The sequence below is a fragment of the Palaemon carinicauda genome, chromosome 8 (genome assembly GCF_036898095.1).
Source record: "Palaemon carinicauda isolate YSFRI2023 chromosome 8, ASM3689809v2, whole genome shotgun sequence".
Lineage (NCBI taxonomy): Eukaryota > Metazoa > Arthropoda > Malacostraca > Decapoda > Palaemonidae > Palaemon > Palaemon carinicauda.
In genome coordinates, this window is record NC_090732.1 from 1,983,289 (window position 1) to 2,000,788 (window position 17,500).

A 17,500-nucleotide genomic window follows, 5' to 3' on the forward strand; every position below is an offset into this window, starting at 1 on the left:
AATGAAAATGAAAACAAAATAAGGAAATACGTAACTTAAGAGACGCTTGACCTAACAGACACTCTCAAAAAAAAAAAAAAAAAAAAAAAAAAAAAATCGACAAACTGAAATGACAACGAATTACCTCTTATCAACGACAGAGGAACGAGACCTTACAGAGACACTCTAATCGACGCAAAAATATTGTGACGAGCCGAGAGAAGGTTGTGACTCAAAGACAGCATGAAAGCAACTGGGTTAGTTTATTATAGAACACTCTCCTTTATATACAAAACCTCAAAGCGACAAGAAATTTCATGTTCGAAAAACAGACACTGTTACAATGAAAAAAGCAGACATGTTTATTCTGGTTCTTTTTAGTGCGAGGGAAGAGCGAAGATACAAGCATAATATATACACAAAATGAACTAAGTACGATCGTGTGACACACAGTTGGTACAATATCAAGAAATTTCGACAAACTAAAATGACAACGAATTACCTCTTATCAACGACAGAGGAAAGAGACCTTACAGAGACACTCAATTTGGCAAAAAAAATATCAAGAAAATTTGACAAACTAAAATGACAACGAATTACCTCTTATCAACGACAGAGGAAAGAGACCTTACAGAGACACTCAATTTGGCAAAAAAAATATCAAGAAAATTTGACAAACTAAAATGACAACGAATTACCTCTTATCAACGACACACGAAAGAGGACCCTTACCAAACGCATAATTGGTTTTACTCAAAAACCATTACAGGCGGACATTCCCACCAATCAGATTAGCTCAACTGAAGAGCAATATCTTCAGTAATGGTTTGCTGGTCGTTGAAAAGGATGTGATATTCGGTCATCAATCAGGACCCAGTGCGTCTTATTGCTTTTCATTCGGACCATAAACCGTAAAATGCTTCACACTTCTGTTTGGGATGTTCCCTAACGAGTTCTGTTTAGGGTTTTGTTTCATTATATATTTACTGATATTTAAAACTGGACCTAAAACGTGGAGAACCATTATTTTAATTTATTCGTATTTTTCTATTTGGACTAATTTTTCTTATCTAATGTTTCTACCCTTTCTGTTAGATCTCTTACAGCTGATATATATATATATATATATATATATATATATATATATATATATATATATATATAGATAGATAGATAGATAGATATATAGATATGTATATATTTATATACATTTACATATATATGTATATATATATACATATACACACACGCACACACACACAAACATATATATATATATATATATGTATATATATATATATATATATATATATATATATACATATATAAACATATATATATACAGTATATGCATACATATATATATATATATATATATATATATATATATATATATACTGTATATATATATATATATATATATATATATATATATATATATATATATATATCTTTTCTGGCTGGTAAATCTCAACGAGGTGAAAGTGTTTGTGTATCGCCATGACCAGCAAAGCTGTACTAATCAGGGCCACCCATACTAGGCTGATTTGCTGTGAGCGATCAGACAAAACTCTCCCACCTTCACCAATCTGCAATGGCTAGTGTATTGATGAAAATAGCAAAAACATAGAGCTGAGTGAGGACATGTCAGAGGTCTTTTCCCTGTAGTGGATTAGAAACGTCTTTATTTGCAGTTATATTTCAATCTGGAAGCTTACTTTGAATATTAAATAGATTGAATTAATTGACTGGCTTTATTCAATAATGATGATAAAAATAATGATAACAATGATGATATTAACTGTGAAATTAGTTCTTTATTCATCTGTTTTATTCCTTATAGAGCATAACTATCCTGGCACTGTTCAATTGCTCGTAACAATGCCAGTAATTCTAAGGTCTTTACAACCCCAAATTCAATAAATTCTATACGAGGAAAGTTAAGACCAGATGTTGCAAGTTAATGGAGAATAAAATGGATATCAAATGGTCATTATAGATTATGGGTTATTCTCGCTCTCTCTCTCTCTCTCTCTCTCTCTCTCTCTCTCTCTCTCTCTCTCTCTCTCTCTCGCAACTCCTGAATTATTGCAATGCCTTCAATAATATTTTTGGATTTCGAGTATTCCCTGGAGTTTTTCTCTTAACTAAATTTAACTCATATAAATAAATAAATATATATATATATATATATATATATATATATATATGCATATATATACATGCATATATATATATACACACACATATATATATATATGCATATATATATATATATATATATATATATATATATACATATATATATATATATATATATATATGCATATATATATATATATATATATATATATATATACATATGTATACACACATAAATATATATATATATATATATATATATATATATATATATGTCATCGTAATCATCATGAGCAGTTAATAGTCCACTGCAGAACAAAGGCTTCAGACACACACACGTATATACATATATATATATATATATATATATATATATATATATATATATATATATATATATATCCAGACACTTCATTATATACGAGAGATTACCAGTATCCAAGTTGTCAGGAATGCAGTACTTCACACTACCGTAACACTCTCTACCTGATATACTAAATCACCCCCCCCCCAAAAAAAAAAAAAAGAAAAAAACATTTTAACCCCATTTCCCACCAACAATTCCTTTCCAGGGATGGCAAACTGCCCAGACTTTTGCGGGAATGCGTAGGCTCTGTGAGATGCGTCGCAGCGATGTTGGTCCACGTATCCCCAGCGTCGTCGTACTACCAGGAGACCCTCGCTACTATACAACTGGCTTCCAGAGTTCACAGACTGAGGAGAAGAAGAATCAAGGTAAAGTAGCACTTCTTTTGTTTTAGCTCCCTCAACTGGAATTTCATATTCTAATATTAGAGTAGGGAAATCAGTTGTTTTTTAAAATGCTAGAAATGATTAAATTTTGGAAGGTCATGGTCAAAGGTCTAGGTCAATCTCAAGAAAAATTCGTTTGTTATGGCTCCCTAAACAGGAATTTCATATTCTAATAATAGAGTAGGGAAATTAACTGTTATGTAAAATGCTGGAAATTATTAAATTTGCCTTCCTAAACTGGAATTTCATATTCTAATAATAGAGTAAGGAAATTAACTGTTATATAAAATGCTGGAAATGATTAAATTTGGCATCCTAAAATGGAATTTCATATTCTCATATTAGAGTAAGGAAATTAACTGTTATGTAAAATGCTGGAAATGATTAAATTTGGCATCCTAAACTGGACTATCCTGTCTAGATATTAGAGTAAGGAAATTAACTGTTATGTAAAATGCTGGCAATGATTAAATTTTGGAAGGTCATGGTTAAAGGTCTAGGTCACTCTCAAGAAAAATTCGCTTGTTATGGCTCCCTAAACAGGAATTTCATATTCTAATAATAGAGTAAGGAAATTAACTGTTATGTAAAATGCTGGAAATTATTAAATTTGCCTTCCTAAACTGGAATTTCATATTCTAATATTAGAGTAAGGAAATTAACTGTTATGTAAAATGCTGGAAATGATTAAATTTGGCATCCTAAACTGGAATTTCATATTCTAATATTAGAGTAAGGAAATTAACTGTTATGTAAAATGCTGGAAAGGACTTAATTTGCCTTCCTAAACTGGAATTTCATATTCTAATATTAGAGTAGGGAAATCAGCTGTTTTGTAAAATGCTGGAAATGATTAAATTTTGGAAGGTCATGGTCAAAGGTCTAGGTCAATCTCAAGAAAAATTCGTTTGTTATGGCTCCCTAAACAGGAATTTCATATTTTAACAATAGAGTAAGGAAATTAACTGGTATGTAAAATGCCGGAAAGGATTAAATTTTGAAAGGTCAAGGTCAAAGGTCAAGGTCAATCTCAAGAAAAATGTCTAATTCAGTTAATGAGCCATAAGTCTGGACATCGTTGTCACAGAGACTTTAAATTTGGTTTATATTTGAGTGTATGAAAATCTACGCCAATTAATACAGGTTAAGGTCAAGGTCAAGTTGAAGGTCTACCAAATGGTCGAGAAATAAGCTGCCGCAGCGGAGGTCTGCGCTCTACTGAATGCCCCAGTAGTTGTTTCTTTAACAGTTTGATTTATTTTAAGGCAGGAATAGTTTTACAATACTTTGCTCTAACGCATTTTTCCCCACTTGCTATTTCGTTATAATAATCCTGCAATTTTCTTGTAACATGATAACGTATCATCAGGATAAGCATAACTATCCGAATCCTCCCACAATATTTATCCTCATCAGCCCCAAACCGTTCGGTATCCATACTCGTTCATGATTTTTTTTTCTTTTTTTTTTTAACTTGAGCTCCTGCTAAAATTACTCCCGGCTCTTGTCTGAATAAATCTTTCAGATAATAACCATTATTCAAAGTATAGGAAACGAGGTTTATCTGGATAATACTTATCTATATTAGGATTTAGAGGAGAGATTCTATACATTTTTATATACGCAAACTAACATGTACGCTCACATGCATAAACACACATGCATACACACATATGCAAGTTTATATATATATATATATATATATATATATATATATATATATATATATATATATATATATATATATATATATATATATATATATATATATATATATATATATATATATATACAAACGCACACACTCCCACACACACACACACACACATATATATATATATATATATATATATATATATATATATATATATATATGTATATATAAATGTGTATCTGCGTGGAAATGTGGAAATAAACACCTGAACATTGAGTAAAACTGTAAGTCAACATGAATTCGTCTCGTTTTAGACATTAACAGAGTCCTATATGAATATGAATTTTAAGCATAATCTACAAGTGTGAGTCGCTAAAACATTAGAATCCATATAAACAACGAAAAAAGTTGATAAGAACATATATGATTTGTATTCAACAGAGAACAAATTGCTTTTCCCTTTGCGAAGTAGAAATTTGAAGAAGAAGAAGGAGGAGGAGCCTTGAGGAGAGCCGTTCCAACCCCTACCGACTCGGTGATTAAGTTGCAGCCCCAACAACACCTTAATTGATGAGTTGTCAGCGAGCAAATAGTTCACACTCTGGAATTATTTGAACAGGGGGGACGCAAATGGTCTCTTGCTCTTGCGGATTAGTCGTTTTGTGGCACTGTCTCGCTCGAGAGTTCGAAGACCTCTTCGAACCTTTACGAGTCCCAGTTCCAGTCGGTTAGTCGTTTTATGACGCTGCCTCACACGAGAGTTCGAAGACCTCTTCGAGCTCTCACGAATCCCCGTTTCAGTCGCGTTACGAAAAGTAGCTTTGTTTGGTTTCCGATCGTTGAACTCTTTGATATCGGGTGTCCCACTTCTATGCTGAGTTGAGATGTGGTTTAGGTTGATTTTAGTGGCTTTTCGAGCTTTGCTGTGCTTATATTGTTTCGCAATTTCATTCGAAAACTAAAGTATGGAAAGATGAAATCATACACTTACGTGTAGCCTATACGAAGCTGAAGTCATATACATACACATACGTGTTTACAACCTGTGAAAACAAATTCCAACACAGTATCCAATAAACTAGCAACACTCAACTTAAACTAAAAAATTCGAAACTTAAAAATCTTAAGATAAATTATAATATCAGTATGTACTGGATCTTGGTAATAGGGAATACTGTGCCAACTTGCCAGATCTCCCTTTTGTTCAGAAAATCACAAGTTATCTAAACCGTTAAAAATGTCCCGTAAAGAACGGTATAAATCCTGAAATAAATGTTGCCAGGCATTTGCCGTTTTAAAAACGGATATATCGACGTTAAGGAGTGATATTACGGTCACCAACCCGTAAAAATGAGAGCAAAGTAGGGTAGAAATTACGGTCGCATGTATTTTACTGAAATACGGCTGAGAAAAGTATATTTCTATGGAGAATTTCTGATTAAAATTACGGTTTTTTAGCAGTGTATATCAACCCTGAAGGGTAGTTTGAAACGGCCCCTTTTCATTTAATATGGTTGTTTTCTTATAAACAACAGAAAGGGTACATCGATTTAAAGCGCATGAAGTTAAATACTACTTTATTTACATTTAATGCAAAAATAAACGGGGGAAAGATGAAATAATCTAAACTAATTAATATGTATAGGAATATAAATGAAATATTGAGATGTACCCTTGGTAATAATATCGAACAGTTGTCCAAATCTATCGGAATGTGAATCAGTACACACCAATTACGTTTTACAATAGGGCTAATGGACACATCAAGGGTCCTCGGTTGGATTTTGCCCGTCGTCTCTATCATGAGTTATTAAATCAATACATGGCCATTCATCATCTTCCACTTCACGCTTCATGTCCTCAGTCATGTAGGCTTGGGTCTGCCAATAATAATAATAATAATAATAATAATAATAATCATCATCATCATCATCGTCATCATCTTCTTCTCCACGTATTGACGCAAAGGGCCTCGTTTATATTTCGCCAGTCGTCTCTATCTAGAGCTATTAAATCAATACTCCATGCATCATCTCTCACTTCACGCTTCATAGTCCTCAGCCATGTAGGCCTGGGTCTTCCAACTCTTCTAGTGCCTTGTGGAGCCCAGTTGAAAGTTAGGTGAACTAATCTCTCTGGGTGAGTGCTAAGAGCATGCCCAAATCATCTCCATCTACCCCTCATCATCAGGTCAAAACAACAAAGTTTGTATTTAGTTGCTTTTGCTTTTGTTGGGATTGTTATGTCACATTAAGCCATCCTTATGCTGGCACGGGCTCATGCTTCCATTTTAGCCCTTCTGAAGTTTGTTCTTCGACCAAGGCTTACAAGAAAGAATCGTCAGATATTTTGAATTATTCGTAACTTTAAATATGCTCGTAATGCATGACATAGGAACTATTGTCTTTTATTAAACGCAAAGGTCCTCGGTTAGATTCCGCCAGTCGTCTCTAACCTGAGCTTTTAAATCAGTACTCCTCCAATCATCATCTCCTACTTCCCGCTTCATAATCCTCAGCCACGTAGGCCTGGGTCTCCCAGGCCTACATTAATTAACGATAAATTACAAAATTATATACAAAACCAACATGAGCGTAACTATATACAAATAAGGACAGTAGTGATAATTCTAATTCTATTTTTTTTTATTATTTTATTAAGATCTCCCAATCCTCTGCTTACCAGAGCAAGATGAATATAAAATTGACATATGCTCAGTTGTTCCCTAAACTAAAAAGAACCCTAATCCATACATATAAATTACTCTTTGTCTAAGAACAAAAACTTTGGACAATTCAAGCTTAAGATTTATTCAAAACAACTTGCCTTTACCTACCAACTCTGGTCATACATTATATAAGCAGAATATATTACAACAATAATTAGTTTATAAGTTTTCGTAGTTGGATATGTAGAAGAACGTAGAAAAATAGTGAATGAGAAAAAATAACGAAATTCATGAAATTTTTTCTTTCAACTCACGTCGTAAAAGACATCCTCAAATTATCAAAGGCCGTGTAGATAGTATATACAGGGTAAGCCAAAAGTAGGAGTTACAGTTAACATTTAGACATTTCATATTTAGTAGATATCTAGACATTTATTTACATACATTATTTTTCATATATATTAGACATTTTGCAATGAACATTCAATTTCTCAAGCGGTCAACATGAATTTATATCTAAAACGTGATTGTGAAGGTGAAATAGATAATGGATTATCAACAACCCTACTTTTGCCCCCCCCCCCCCCCTGTATACAGTGAAAAAAAAAACAACTATAACAAACTTTTTCTACACCCTGTATACAATGAAAATTAACAGTTATAACAAACTTTTGCTTCACCCTGTATACATTGAAAATTAACAATTATAAGAAACTTTTGCTCCACCCTGTATACACTGAAAATAAACAGTTATAACAAACTTTTGTTCCACCCTATATACACTGAAAATAAGCAGTAATAACAAACTTCTGCTCCACCCTGTATACACTAAAAATAAACAGTTCTAACAAACATTTTCTTCACCCTGTATATACTGAAGTTAACAACTATAACAAACTTTTGCTCCACCCTGTATACACTGAGAATAAAGTTATCAAAAGCAACGAGTACCATCATTCAATTAGGTAGAAGTAAATGTGACGTTTTACTGTACTAATCATAGATCTGAAACTGATATCAAGTTAATAAGATAATGAAGGATACTGAAACAAGATGTGAATAGAGATGAATAAAATGTATGACTCATTTTATTAAGAGAACTCGCATCATCCGGGTATTAAAATATTAAGTTAAAACACAGATGGGAAGGGGTCAGATGGATGATCTGCTCCCGAGGGTTTCTAATTAATGAAAACGAGCTACAGATAGAGATTAAAGCGCTCTGTGGAATTAACGTGGATTAGAACTTATATGTGGAAGAAGAAGAAGAAGAAGAAGAAGAAGAAGAAGAAGAGAAAGAGGGAGAGGAGGAGAGTTTGTGGAGCATAGAGAAAGGAAAATGGAAGAGTAGAAATTGTATCTGGAAGAAGAAGAACAAGAAGAGAAAGAGTGAGAGGAGGAGAGTTAGTTAGTGGAAGTAAGAGGAGCATAGAGAAAGGAAAATGGAAGAGTAGAAATTATATCTGGAAGAAGAAGAGGAAGAGGGAGAGGAGGAGAGTTAGTGGAGGTACAAGGAGCATAGAGAAAGGAAAAGGGAAGAGTAGAAATTATATCTGGAAGAAGAAGAGGAAGAGGGAGAGGAGGAGAGTTAGTGGAAGTAAGAGGAGCATAGAGAAAGGAAAATGGAAGAGTAGAAATTGTATCTAGATGTAGAGGAAGAGGGAGATAAGGAGAGATAGTAGAGATAAGAGGAGCATGGAGAAATGAAAATGGAAGAGTAGATATTATATCTGGATGAAGAAGAAGAAGAGGGGGAGGAGGAGAGTTAGTGGACGTAAGAGGAGCATGGAGAACGGAAAATGGAAGAGTAGAAATTATATCTGGATGAAGAAGAAGAAGAGGGGGAGGAGGAGAGTTAGTGGAGGTAAGAGGAGCATGGAGAAAGGAAAATGGAAGAGTAGAAATTGTATCAAGAAGAAGAGGAAGAGGGAGAGAAGGAGAATTAGTGGAAGTAAGAGAAGCATAGAGAAAGGAAAATGGAAGAGTAGAAATTATATCTGGAAGAAGAAGAAGAAGGAGAAGAAGAAGAAGTAGAAGAAGAAGAGTAGGCAAATTGGTGGAAGTAAGAGGAGCATAGAGAAAGGAAAATGGAAGAGGAGAACTTATATCTGGAAGAAGAAGAACAAGAAGAAGAAGAAGAAGAAGAAGGATATGAGCCGAGTTTGTGGAGGTAAGAGGAGCATAGAGAAAGGAAAATGGAAGAGGAGGAAGAGATAAGAAAGAAATATATAAGGAGATTAACAAGAAGTCGTGAAAGGGAAGGAGGATGTAGAGATGAAAAATAAAACCGGAAGGAGACATAGGACAAAAAAGAAAAGAAAAAAAAAGAGGAAAAAGTGAATGAGAATCCTATAAACATAAATAAACTTTTAATAATTGGAAGTAAATTTAGGGAAATGATGTGAGAGACACCGTTAGAAAATGAATGGCAAATGTGACCTTACAGCAGATTTGATATGGAAATAATTAATTCATATATCTAAGTTAACTGAAAGCTTCTATTATGTTTTCTGGTATCATTGATTCAGTAATCATTATATTATGTTCTGTTAGTATGAGAACACATACACAGACACCCGCGCGCGCGCACACACGCACACACACAAGACTTTCTTTATTTGGATTTATAATATTCTTTGTGATATTCATACTATTACTTATTTCTTTTATGCCTTTGAATTTGTTTGAAATGGTGAACCTATCAGAAAATTATATTAATGCATTCTACACATGTATAATCAACTACTACTACTACTACTATTACTACTACTACTACTACTACTACTACTACTACTACTACTATGAGAGAGAGAGAGAGAGAGAGAGAGAGAGAGAGAGAGAGAGAGAGAGAGAGAGGAAGCAACCGTGATAAATGAAAGGGAAGCTACAACGCTGTTAGAAAAATTGTAACGGAAAAAATAGTAGATGGGAAAAGGAACAATTGAGAACGAGAGGAATTAAAGGGAGGAGATGGGACTCTGTCACGTCTAGAAAAAGTAGAGACAGAAAAAAAAGATCGCTAAATGGATTACTGCATCGCCAAGCGAGGCTGGGAATCTATATGGGGGTATCTACGAAGTTCCCTCTGGATGTATGGAGTCTTTCCTTTGGTTTATATGGGGAAAAAAAAAAAGAAAAAAAAAGCTATCATTTTAATTTTGAGGGACTTCTAATGTTCAAGCTTGCAGCGAAGGTTTTTATGTTGAACAGACTGACATAAATTTATCTTTTTAATTTATATATGAAAGATCTGTCTTAATGTTGTTTCTGTTGTTTAAGTGTTTCAAAATAATCTAGTTATAATTCCAGTTTTGTGGAACTTCAAATGTTCAAACTTGCAGCGAAGGTTTTTATGTAGAACAGACTGACATAAATTTATCTTTTTAATTTATATATGAAAGATCTGTCTTAATGTTGTTTCTGTTGTTTAAGTGTTTCAAAATAATATAGTTATAATTCCAGTTTTGTGGAACTTCAAATGTTCAAACTTGCAGTGAAAGTTTTTATGTTGAACAGACTGTCATAGATTTATTTTTTTTTAATTTATATATGGAAGATCTATCTTAATGTTGTTTCTGTTGTTAAAGTGTTTAAAAGAATTTATAGTTATGATTCCAGTTTTGTGGAACTTCAAATGTTCAAGCTTGCAACGAAGGTTTTTATGTTGAACAGACTGACATAAATTTATTTTTTCAATTTATATATGAAAGATCTGTCTTAATGTCGTTTCTGTTGTTTAAGTATTTCAAAATAATCTAGTTATAATTCCAATTTTGTGGAACTTCAAATGTTCAAACTTGCAGTGAAAGTTTTTATGTGGAACAGACTGTCATGAGTTTCTTTTTATAATGTATGTATGAAAAATCTTATTGTTGTTATTGTTGTTAATGTGTTTTAAAGAATATAGTTGTAATTTAGATTTTGTGGAACTTCAAAAGTTCAAACTTACAGTGAATATTCTTATGTTAAGCAAGCTGACATAAGTTTCTTTTAGAAATTATATATGAAAGATCTATCTTAATGTTGTTAAAGCTTTTTATTTCATTTGTTCATTACTTCTCTTGTAGTTTATTCATTTCCTTATTGCCTTTCCTCACTGGGATATTTTTCTCTGCTGGAGCCCTTGGGCTTATCGCATACTATTTTTACAACTAGGTTTATAGCTTAGCTAGTAATAATAATAATAATAATAATAATAATAATAATAATAATAATAATAATAATAATAATAATGATAATAATAATAATAATAATAATAATAACTGTTGAGAAGAAACCAAATTCGGAAGGATATAAATACCTAGTAAAATATTAAAAAAAAAACAGTTGTTACCAAGATACAACGTTTTTCATTAAAGAATAAAAGAAAAGACTTTCCGTTGTAAGGATATCTGTTCTGGAAATAACATTACAAATCAAACCTGATGATAAACAGAGCCTCTCAAATATCATTATCCTCTTCCAAGTAGAATTCCGTATCCTGAAGGAGAGAAAACATCGATTATCCAGAAAAGGCATCAAACAATTCTTCAAATAAAACGCGAGCATACTTGAAGGGGATGAGAGTGCGAAGCCAGTAAATCTAATTTGCAAAGATTTAACGAGCCAAGGTGGCTCTCCATTTTGATAAATGACTTCAAAGACTTCCTCCTTGAGAGTCCTTGAACGAGTGGAAGTAGATGGCATTAGTCGAGGCGCATACAGTTCGCAAATACCATCGAGTGCCCTCCAAGTACTTCAAGGATAATGACGGCAACTGGGTAGTTCGTTAGAGAGCATAAAACGCCCTTGTCGCTCTATTATGATCATTGCTAAGAGGATTAGGACACGAGCTAAAATATATGCGACACCACACGATCTTTCCTCGACAGGAGCTAGAATGTATGTGAAAACAGACTTCGACAAGATCTAAAATATATGTGACGCCAGACGGTCTTTCTTCTTTCTTCGACAGGATCTAAAATATATGCGACACCAGACGATCTTTCTTCCAAAGGAACTAATGTATATGCGATAATAAACATCTTTCTTCGACACGATCTAAAATATATGTGACACCAGACGATCTTTCTTCTTTCTTCGACAAGATCTAAAATATATGCGACACCAGACGATCTTTCTTCCAAAGGAACTAATGTATATGCGACAACAGACATCTTTCTTCGACATGATCTAAAATATATGTGACACCAGACGATCTTTCTTCGACAGGAGCTAAAATATATGCGACTCCAGATGATCTTTCTTCGACACGACCTAGAATATATGTGACACCAGGTGATCTTTCTTCTTTCTTCGACAGGATCTAAAATATATGCGACACCAGACGATCTTTCTTCTACAGAAGCTAAAATATATGCGATGCCAGATGATTCTTTCTTTGACAAGAGCTAAATCATATACTACACCATACGATCTAGAATAAAGTGAACAAGAGTATCTTCATGCATCTAAAAAAAAAAGAAAAAAAAATACGAAACATAATAAGTTCATTCCTTGACATTTAACAAAAAGAAATAGCAAAAAATGTTTCACATATGCATGTGCCTTTTCTAGTCTATAAAGTAATTGAGTTTTATTTGCTGTTAGTAAGAGCGAGAATTAAACTAGGGATATATAACAAATGATATCCTCTAAGACCTGAGGAACATGAAACATTATTCATTCTTGGTGTAGAATGTCAGAGGACGCTTTCTGAATTCATAATTATTCCCTTACAAGTGACCTCAAATGAGGTCCGTCTGAATTATATTAGAATTACAAGAGGGTTTTGAGTAAGGGAAGAAGGGTTCCTTAGGCCATAGAAGAGATTTGTGGCTGAATTTCTAGACGCTCTTGATGGAAATGAGAAGGAAACAGCTTGAAGTGGAAATGGAAAGTTAATGAATCAGAGAATAGAAGATATCGAAAGTACCTTCAACGGTAATGATTGCAAACAGTATATAGATAGTATTTAAAAAGTCTTCAAGTTTACCTGAGCATTTTCCTGTCCACGTTTACACCAGATAGATAACAATGATATCAAAATTAATGTTTTACATTGTCTAGTGTAGAGTAAGTTGCCGTGTTTATAGAAGAGGGAAATGTGGTAAGATATCATCTCAAGGTACAAAAAGTGTTAGAAAACATCTTAGTACAACGCAAAACTCTTATTTGTTATCTTGCTGCATTTTCAATGAGCATTATATTTGTTTTACTCATACTCATTTTCAGTCCTACATTCCAGCTCTCTCTTTTCAAATCCTTTATCATTTTGTAATTCCTCCCATGGTTCACTAAACAACTTCGGACCATCTTTTCATTGGAGATACATAAACTGTGAAAAATTTTAAGACTATCCTGTTCCTAAAAGTGTTCTTCAACTCATAAACCTTGGTTTTATAGAAGCTGCTAAGCTTCTAGTGGCTTAACCCTCTTAAGCAAGGGGCATTTTCTAACAGAATGGACAGCTTTGAGCTTATAAAAAAGGGATTCCTTTTTCGAGAGACGAGTTGATGACAGCCATAATCACCTTTCCATAATCCTCGTTGATTCATTTTATAAAGACTGGGGGTAATTCACAATTTGTCGAAGCAGGCTTTCTTCTCTTGTTATATTTCATGCTTACTAAGCTAATATCTTTCTTCTCTTGTTATATTTCATGCTTACTAAGTTGATATTTTTCTTCTCTTGTTATATTTCATGCTTACTAAGTTAATATTTTTCTTCTCTTGTTATATTTCATGCTTACTAAGTTAATATTTTTCTTCTCTTGTTATATTTCATGCTTACTAAGTTGATATTTTTCTTCTCTTGTTATATTTCATGCTTACTCAAGTTGATATTTTTCTTCTCTTGTTATATTTCATGCTTACTAAGTTAATATTTTTCTTCTCTTGTTATATTTCATGCTTACTAAGTTAATATTTTTCTTCTCTTGTTTCATGCTTACTGAGTTAGTATTTTTGTTCTCTCATTATATTCCATGCTTACTGAATAGTATTTTTTCTTTTGTTATATTCCATGCTTACTAAGTTAATATTTTCCATCTCTTGTTAGATTTCCTGCTTACCAAATTAATTTTGTTCTCTCCTGTTATATTTCATGTTTAATGAGTTAATATTTTTTTTTCTCTTGAAAATTAGTATTTTTTCTATTGCTATATATCCTGCTTACTAAGTAAGTAAGCATCCCATAAAAAAAATAGTCTTGGAGAGTTACTTTTCATTGAAAATCTTATATAGGATCTATGTGTGATTTATAAATCAAACCAGACGTCACAAAAAGAAGACAACATGATCCCCGTCGCTTGATAGTACTCTCTATGTCACTAATGCCAATTAATTTTCATTCTAAGATCCAAGTAGCCTTGGAAAGTAATTTTGAAAGTGCAAGAACCCTAAGAATTTAATTCTGTAAATGCTTCCTCCGGTGCCTTAGATGACCGCGGATGTAGCAGCAGTAGGGGATTCAGCATTATGAAGCTTCATCTGTGGTGGATAAAGGGGTAGGGTGGGCTGTGGCACCCTAGCAGTACCAGCTGAACTCGATTGAGTCCCTTGTCAGGCTGGGAGGAATGTAGAGAGTAGAGGTCCCCTTTTTTGTTTTGTTTCATTTGTAGATGTCGGCTACCCTCCAAAATTGGGGGAAGTGCCTTGGTATATGTATGTATGTATGAATTCCCTCGTATAGAATATGATGAAATATATTTAGGAAATATAAATGTAATTTTTACATTCCCTATAATTACAAGAGGAGTCTAAGAATATAAATCCTCTGCAATAGAAGGTAATACTTGATGCGATACGCATTGGGAAAATGCCATTAATCATTTCAATCACGAAGAGTTGGTTTCTTGTTATGTACCTTAAAGGTTAAAGGTGTCTAGTTTTAGTTCCAGTTTCACCAGAATAGATGCTCCTCAGAAAGTCAGCCAGTCAAGCCAAACCCCCAACTGTGGTGCCCAACCACAGCAATGGCCTCCCCAGTAAACAGCTTAAATTCACAGTCCAAAGCTAGGATCGATCTGCTACCATGCGAATGCTAGGCGAACATGTTTCCACTATCCCCCGGCCCCGCCCCTGTGCAGCCCAACTCCATCCATGGCCTCCCCAGTAAACAGCTTAAATTCCCGGTCCCAGGCTGGGATCGATATGCTGATAAGCGAATGCTAGGCGAAGACGTTGCCACTAACCCCCTCTATGGTGCCCAAACACAGCAGTGGCCTCCCCAGTAAAAAGCTTAAACTCACGGTCCAGGCAAATTCTAGGCGAAAACGTTACCACTGTACTAATAAAAATCGAGACTTCGTTTGATCTTGACATGAACATTTCATTGAATATAAAAGTCTATAACTAAAAAAGAACAGTGATAGAGCAATAGTATTTTAATCAGCAATTCACAGCAAATTATATTTGCAAATAAAGTCATTCGCAATTGACTAAATTCTAACATTATTCTTTTCATGATGCAGCAAAAATTTGATACAAAATTATTGGAAAATCTGGAAAACATTAAAAAGAAATTAATAAATGAAAACTCGATGAATTTGTTACATATTACAGCGTGACATGGATGAGCATATAGAAAAAGGAATTACAAAAATAAATGATAAAAAGAAATAAAAACATAACACCGATAACCTGTGTGAGATATAGAAAAAGAAATTAAAAAAATAAATGATAAAAGGAAATAGTAAAATAATACCGATAACCTGTGTGATATAGAAAAAGGAATTACAAAAATAAATGATAAAAGGAAATAATAAAATAATACCGATAACCTGTGTGACATATATTATTATTATTATTATTACTTGCTAGGCTACAACCCTAGTTGGAAAAGCAGAATGCTATAAGCCCAGGTGCTCCAACAGGGAAAATAGCTCAGTGAGGAAAGGGAACAAGGAAAAATTAAATATTTTAAGACGAGCACCAACATTAAAATAAATATTACTTTATAAACTATAAAAACCTTAAAAAACAGGAGGAAGAGATATAAGATATAAGATAGAAAAGTGTGCCCGAGTGCACCCTCAAGCAAGAGAACTCTAACCCAAGACAGTGGAAGACCATTGTACAGAGGCTATGGCACTACCCAAGGTTAGAAAAGGGAATTACAAAAATAAATGATAAAATGGAATAGGAAAATAATAGCCAGATGTTTTAAGGATACTAAAGAAAAGTAAAAGGATCAAATGAAAAGAGATTTCAAGAACAAATGTAAAAAACTGATAAATAACGAGGTAAAAAGTTGGAGATCCAGAGCTCTGAGTAAAAATTGGTGGAGATGCTTGAGTCCTGGAATGATGGAGAAGGAATGAGGGGGATGATGTGGAATGGATGGCAAGTGGGGGGGGGGAGGAGATGAGATGGAGTGAGAGGGATGAGAGGGAGTGAGAGGGATGAGAGGGAGTGAGAGGGATGAGTATGGGGGGTAGGGAGAGGGATGGAGACGAGGTCAGTATTACTGATCGATTACTTGAGGTAATTCGGTTTCCTGTCTGCTGTTGGTCGAGTCTCTCTTTCTCTCTCTCTCTCTCTCTCTCTCTCTCTCTCTCTCTCTCTCTCTCTCTCTCTCTCATAGTGTATATAATATATATATATATATATATATATATATATATATCACAACCGATTTGAAGAAGTATATCATTAATTAGAGTTTTTAAAACATCAACATAATTCGTCAAAATGATATTGATAAGTAGCATTTAGGGCTACTGCCAGTAAAAATAAATAAAATTCCTAAAAGGAATTTATGAAAGACAAAATCTGTCATCTAAGAGAGAGAGAGAGAGAGAGAGAGAGAGAGAGAGAGAGAGAGAGAGAGAGGAAAATATTCCTAATAAAATTGAGAAATTAAGAAGACAGAATAGAAGTAAAATATGATATGAAGAGATGCGCACAAGAATAGCCGGATCTGAGAGAGAGAGAGAGAGAGAGAGAGAGAGAGAGAGAGAGAGAGAGAGAGAGAGAGAAAGTAACTGAGGAAAATTTTCCTAATAAAATTCAGAAATCATGTAGACAATACAAGGAAAGTATATGAAGAGATGCATACAAGAATAGCTGAGTCTAGAGAGAGAGAGAGAGAGAGAGAGAGAGAGAGAGAGAGAGAGGAGAGAGAGAGAGAGAGAGAGGTGGGGAAGAAGAGATTGAAAGTATGGCCTGATATGATCAATTGGTCCACATCAAAGAAAGATCGGGAGGCCGTTATTTGCTTTATGTTCGTTTGCTGTGATCGAAGGAAATGAATGGAAATTGTTTTTCTTTTAGATTTCCTCCTTGTTCCTTGGAGGGAGGGAGGGGGGGGGAGGGAGGGAGTAA

General features: G+C 33.8%; 1 protein-coding gene across 1 annotated transcript in view; it reads left to right on the top strand.

Moving 5' to 3' along the window:
* LOC137644770 (kinesin-like protein KIF26B) overlaps positions 1-17,500 on the top strand; it is a 531,356-nt gene that overhangs the window by 470,284 nt on the left and 43,572 nt on the right. The window contains exon 7 of the mRNA XM_068377666.1: positions 2,694-2,856. Coding sequence (XP_068233767.1) covers positions 2,694-2,856 — 163 coding nt within the window. The remainder of the gene's footprint in view (positions 1-2,693; positions 2,857-17,500) is intronic.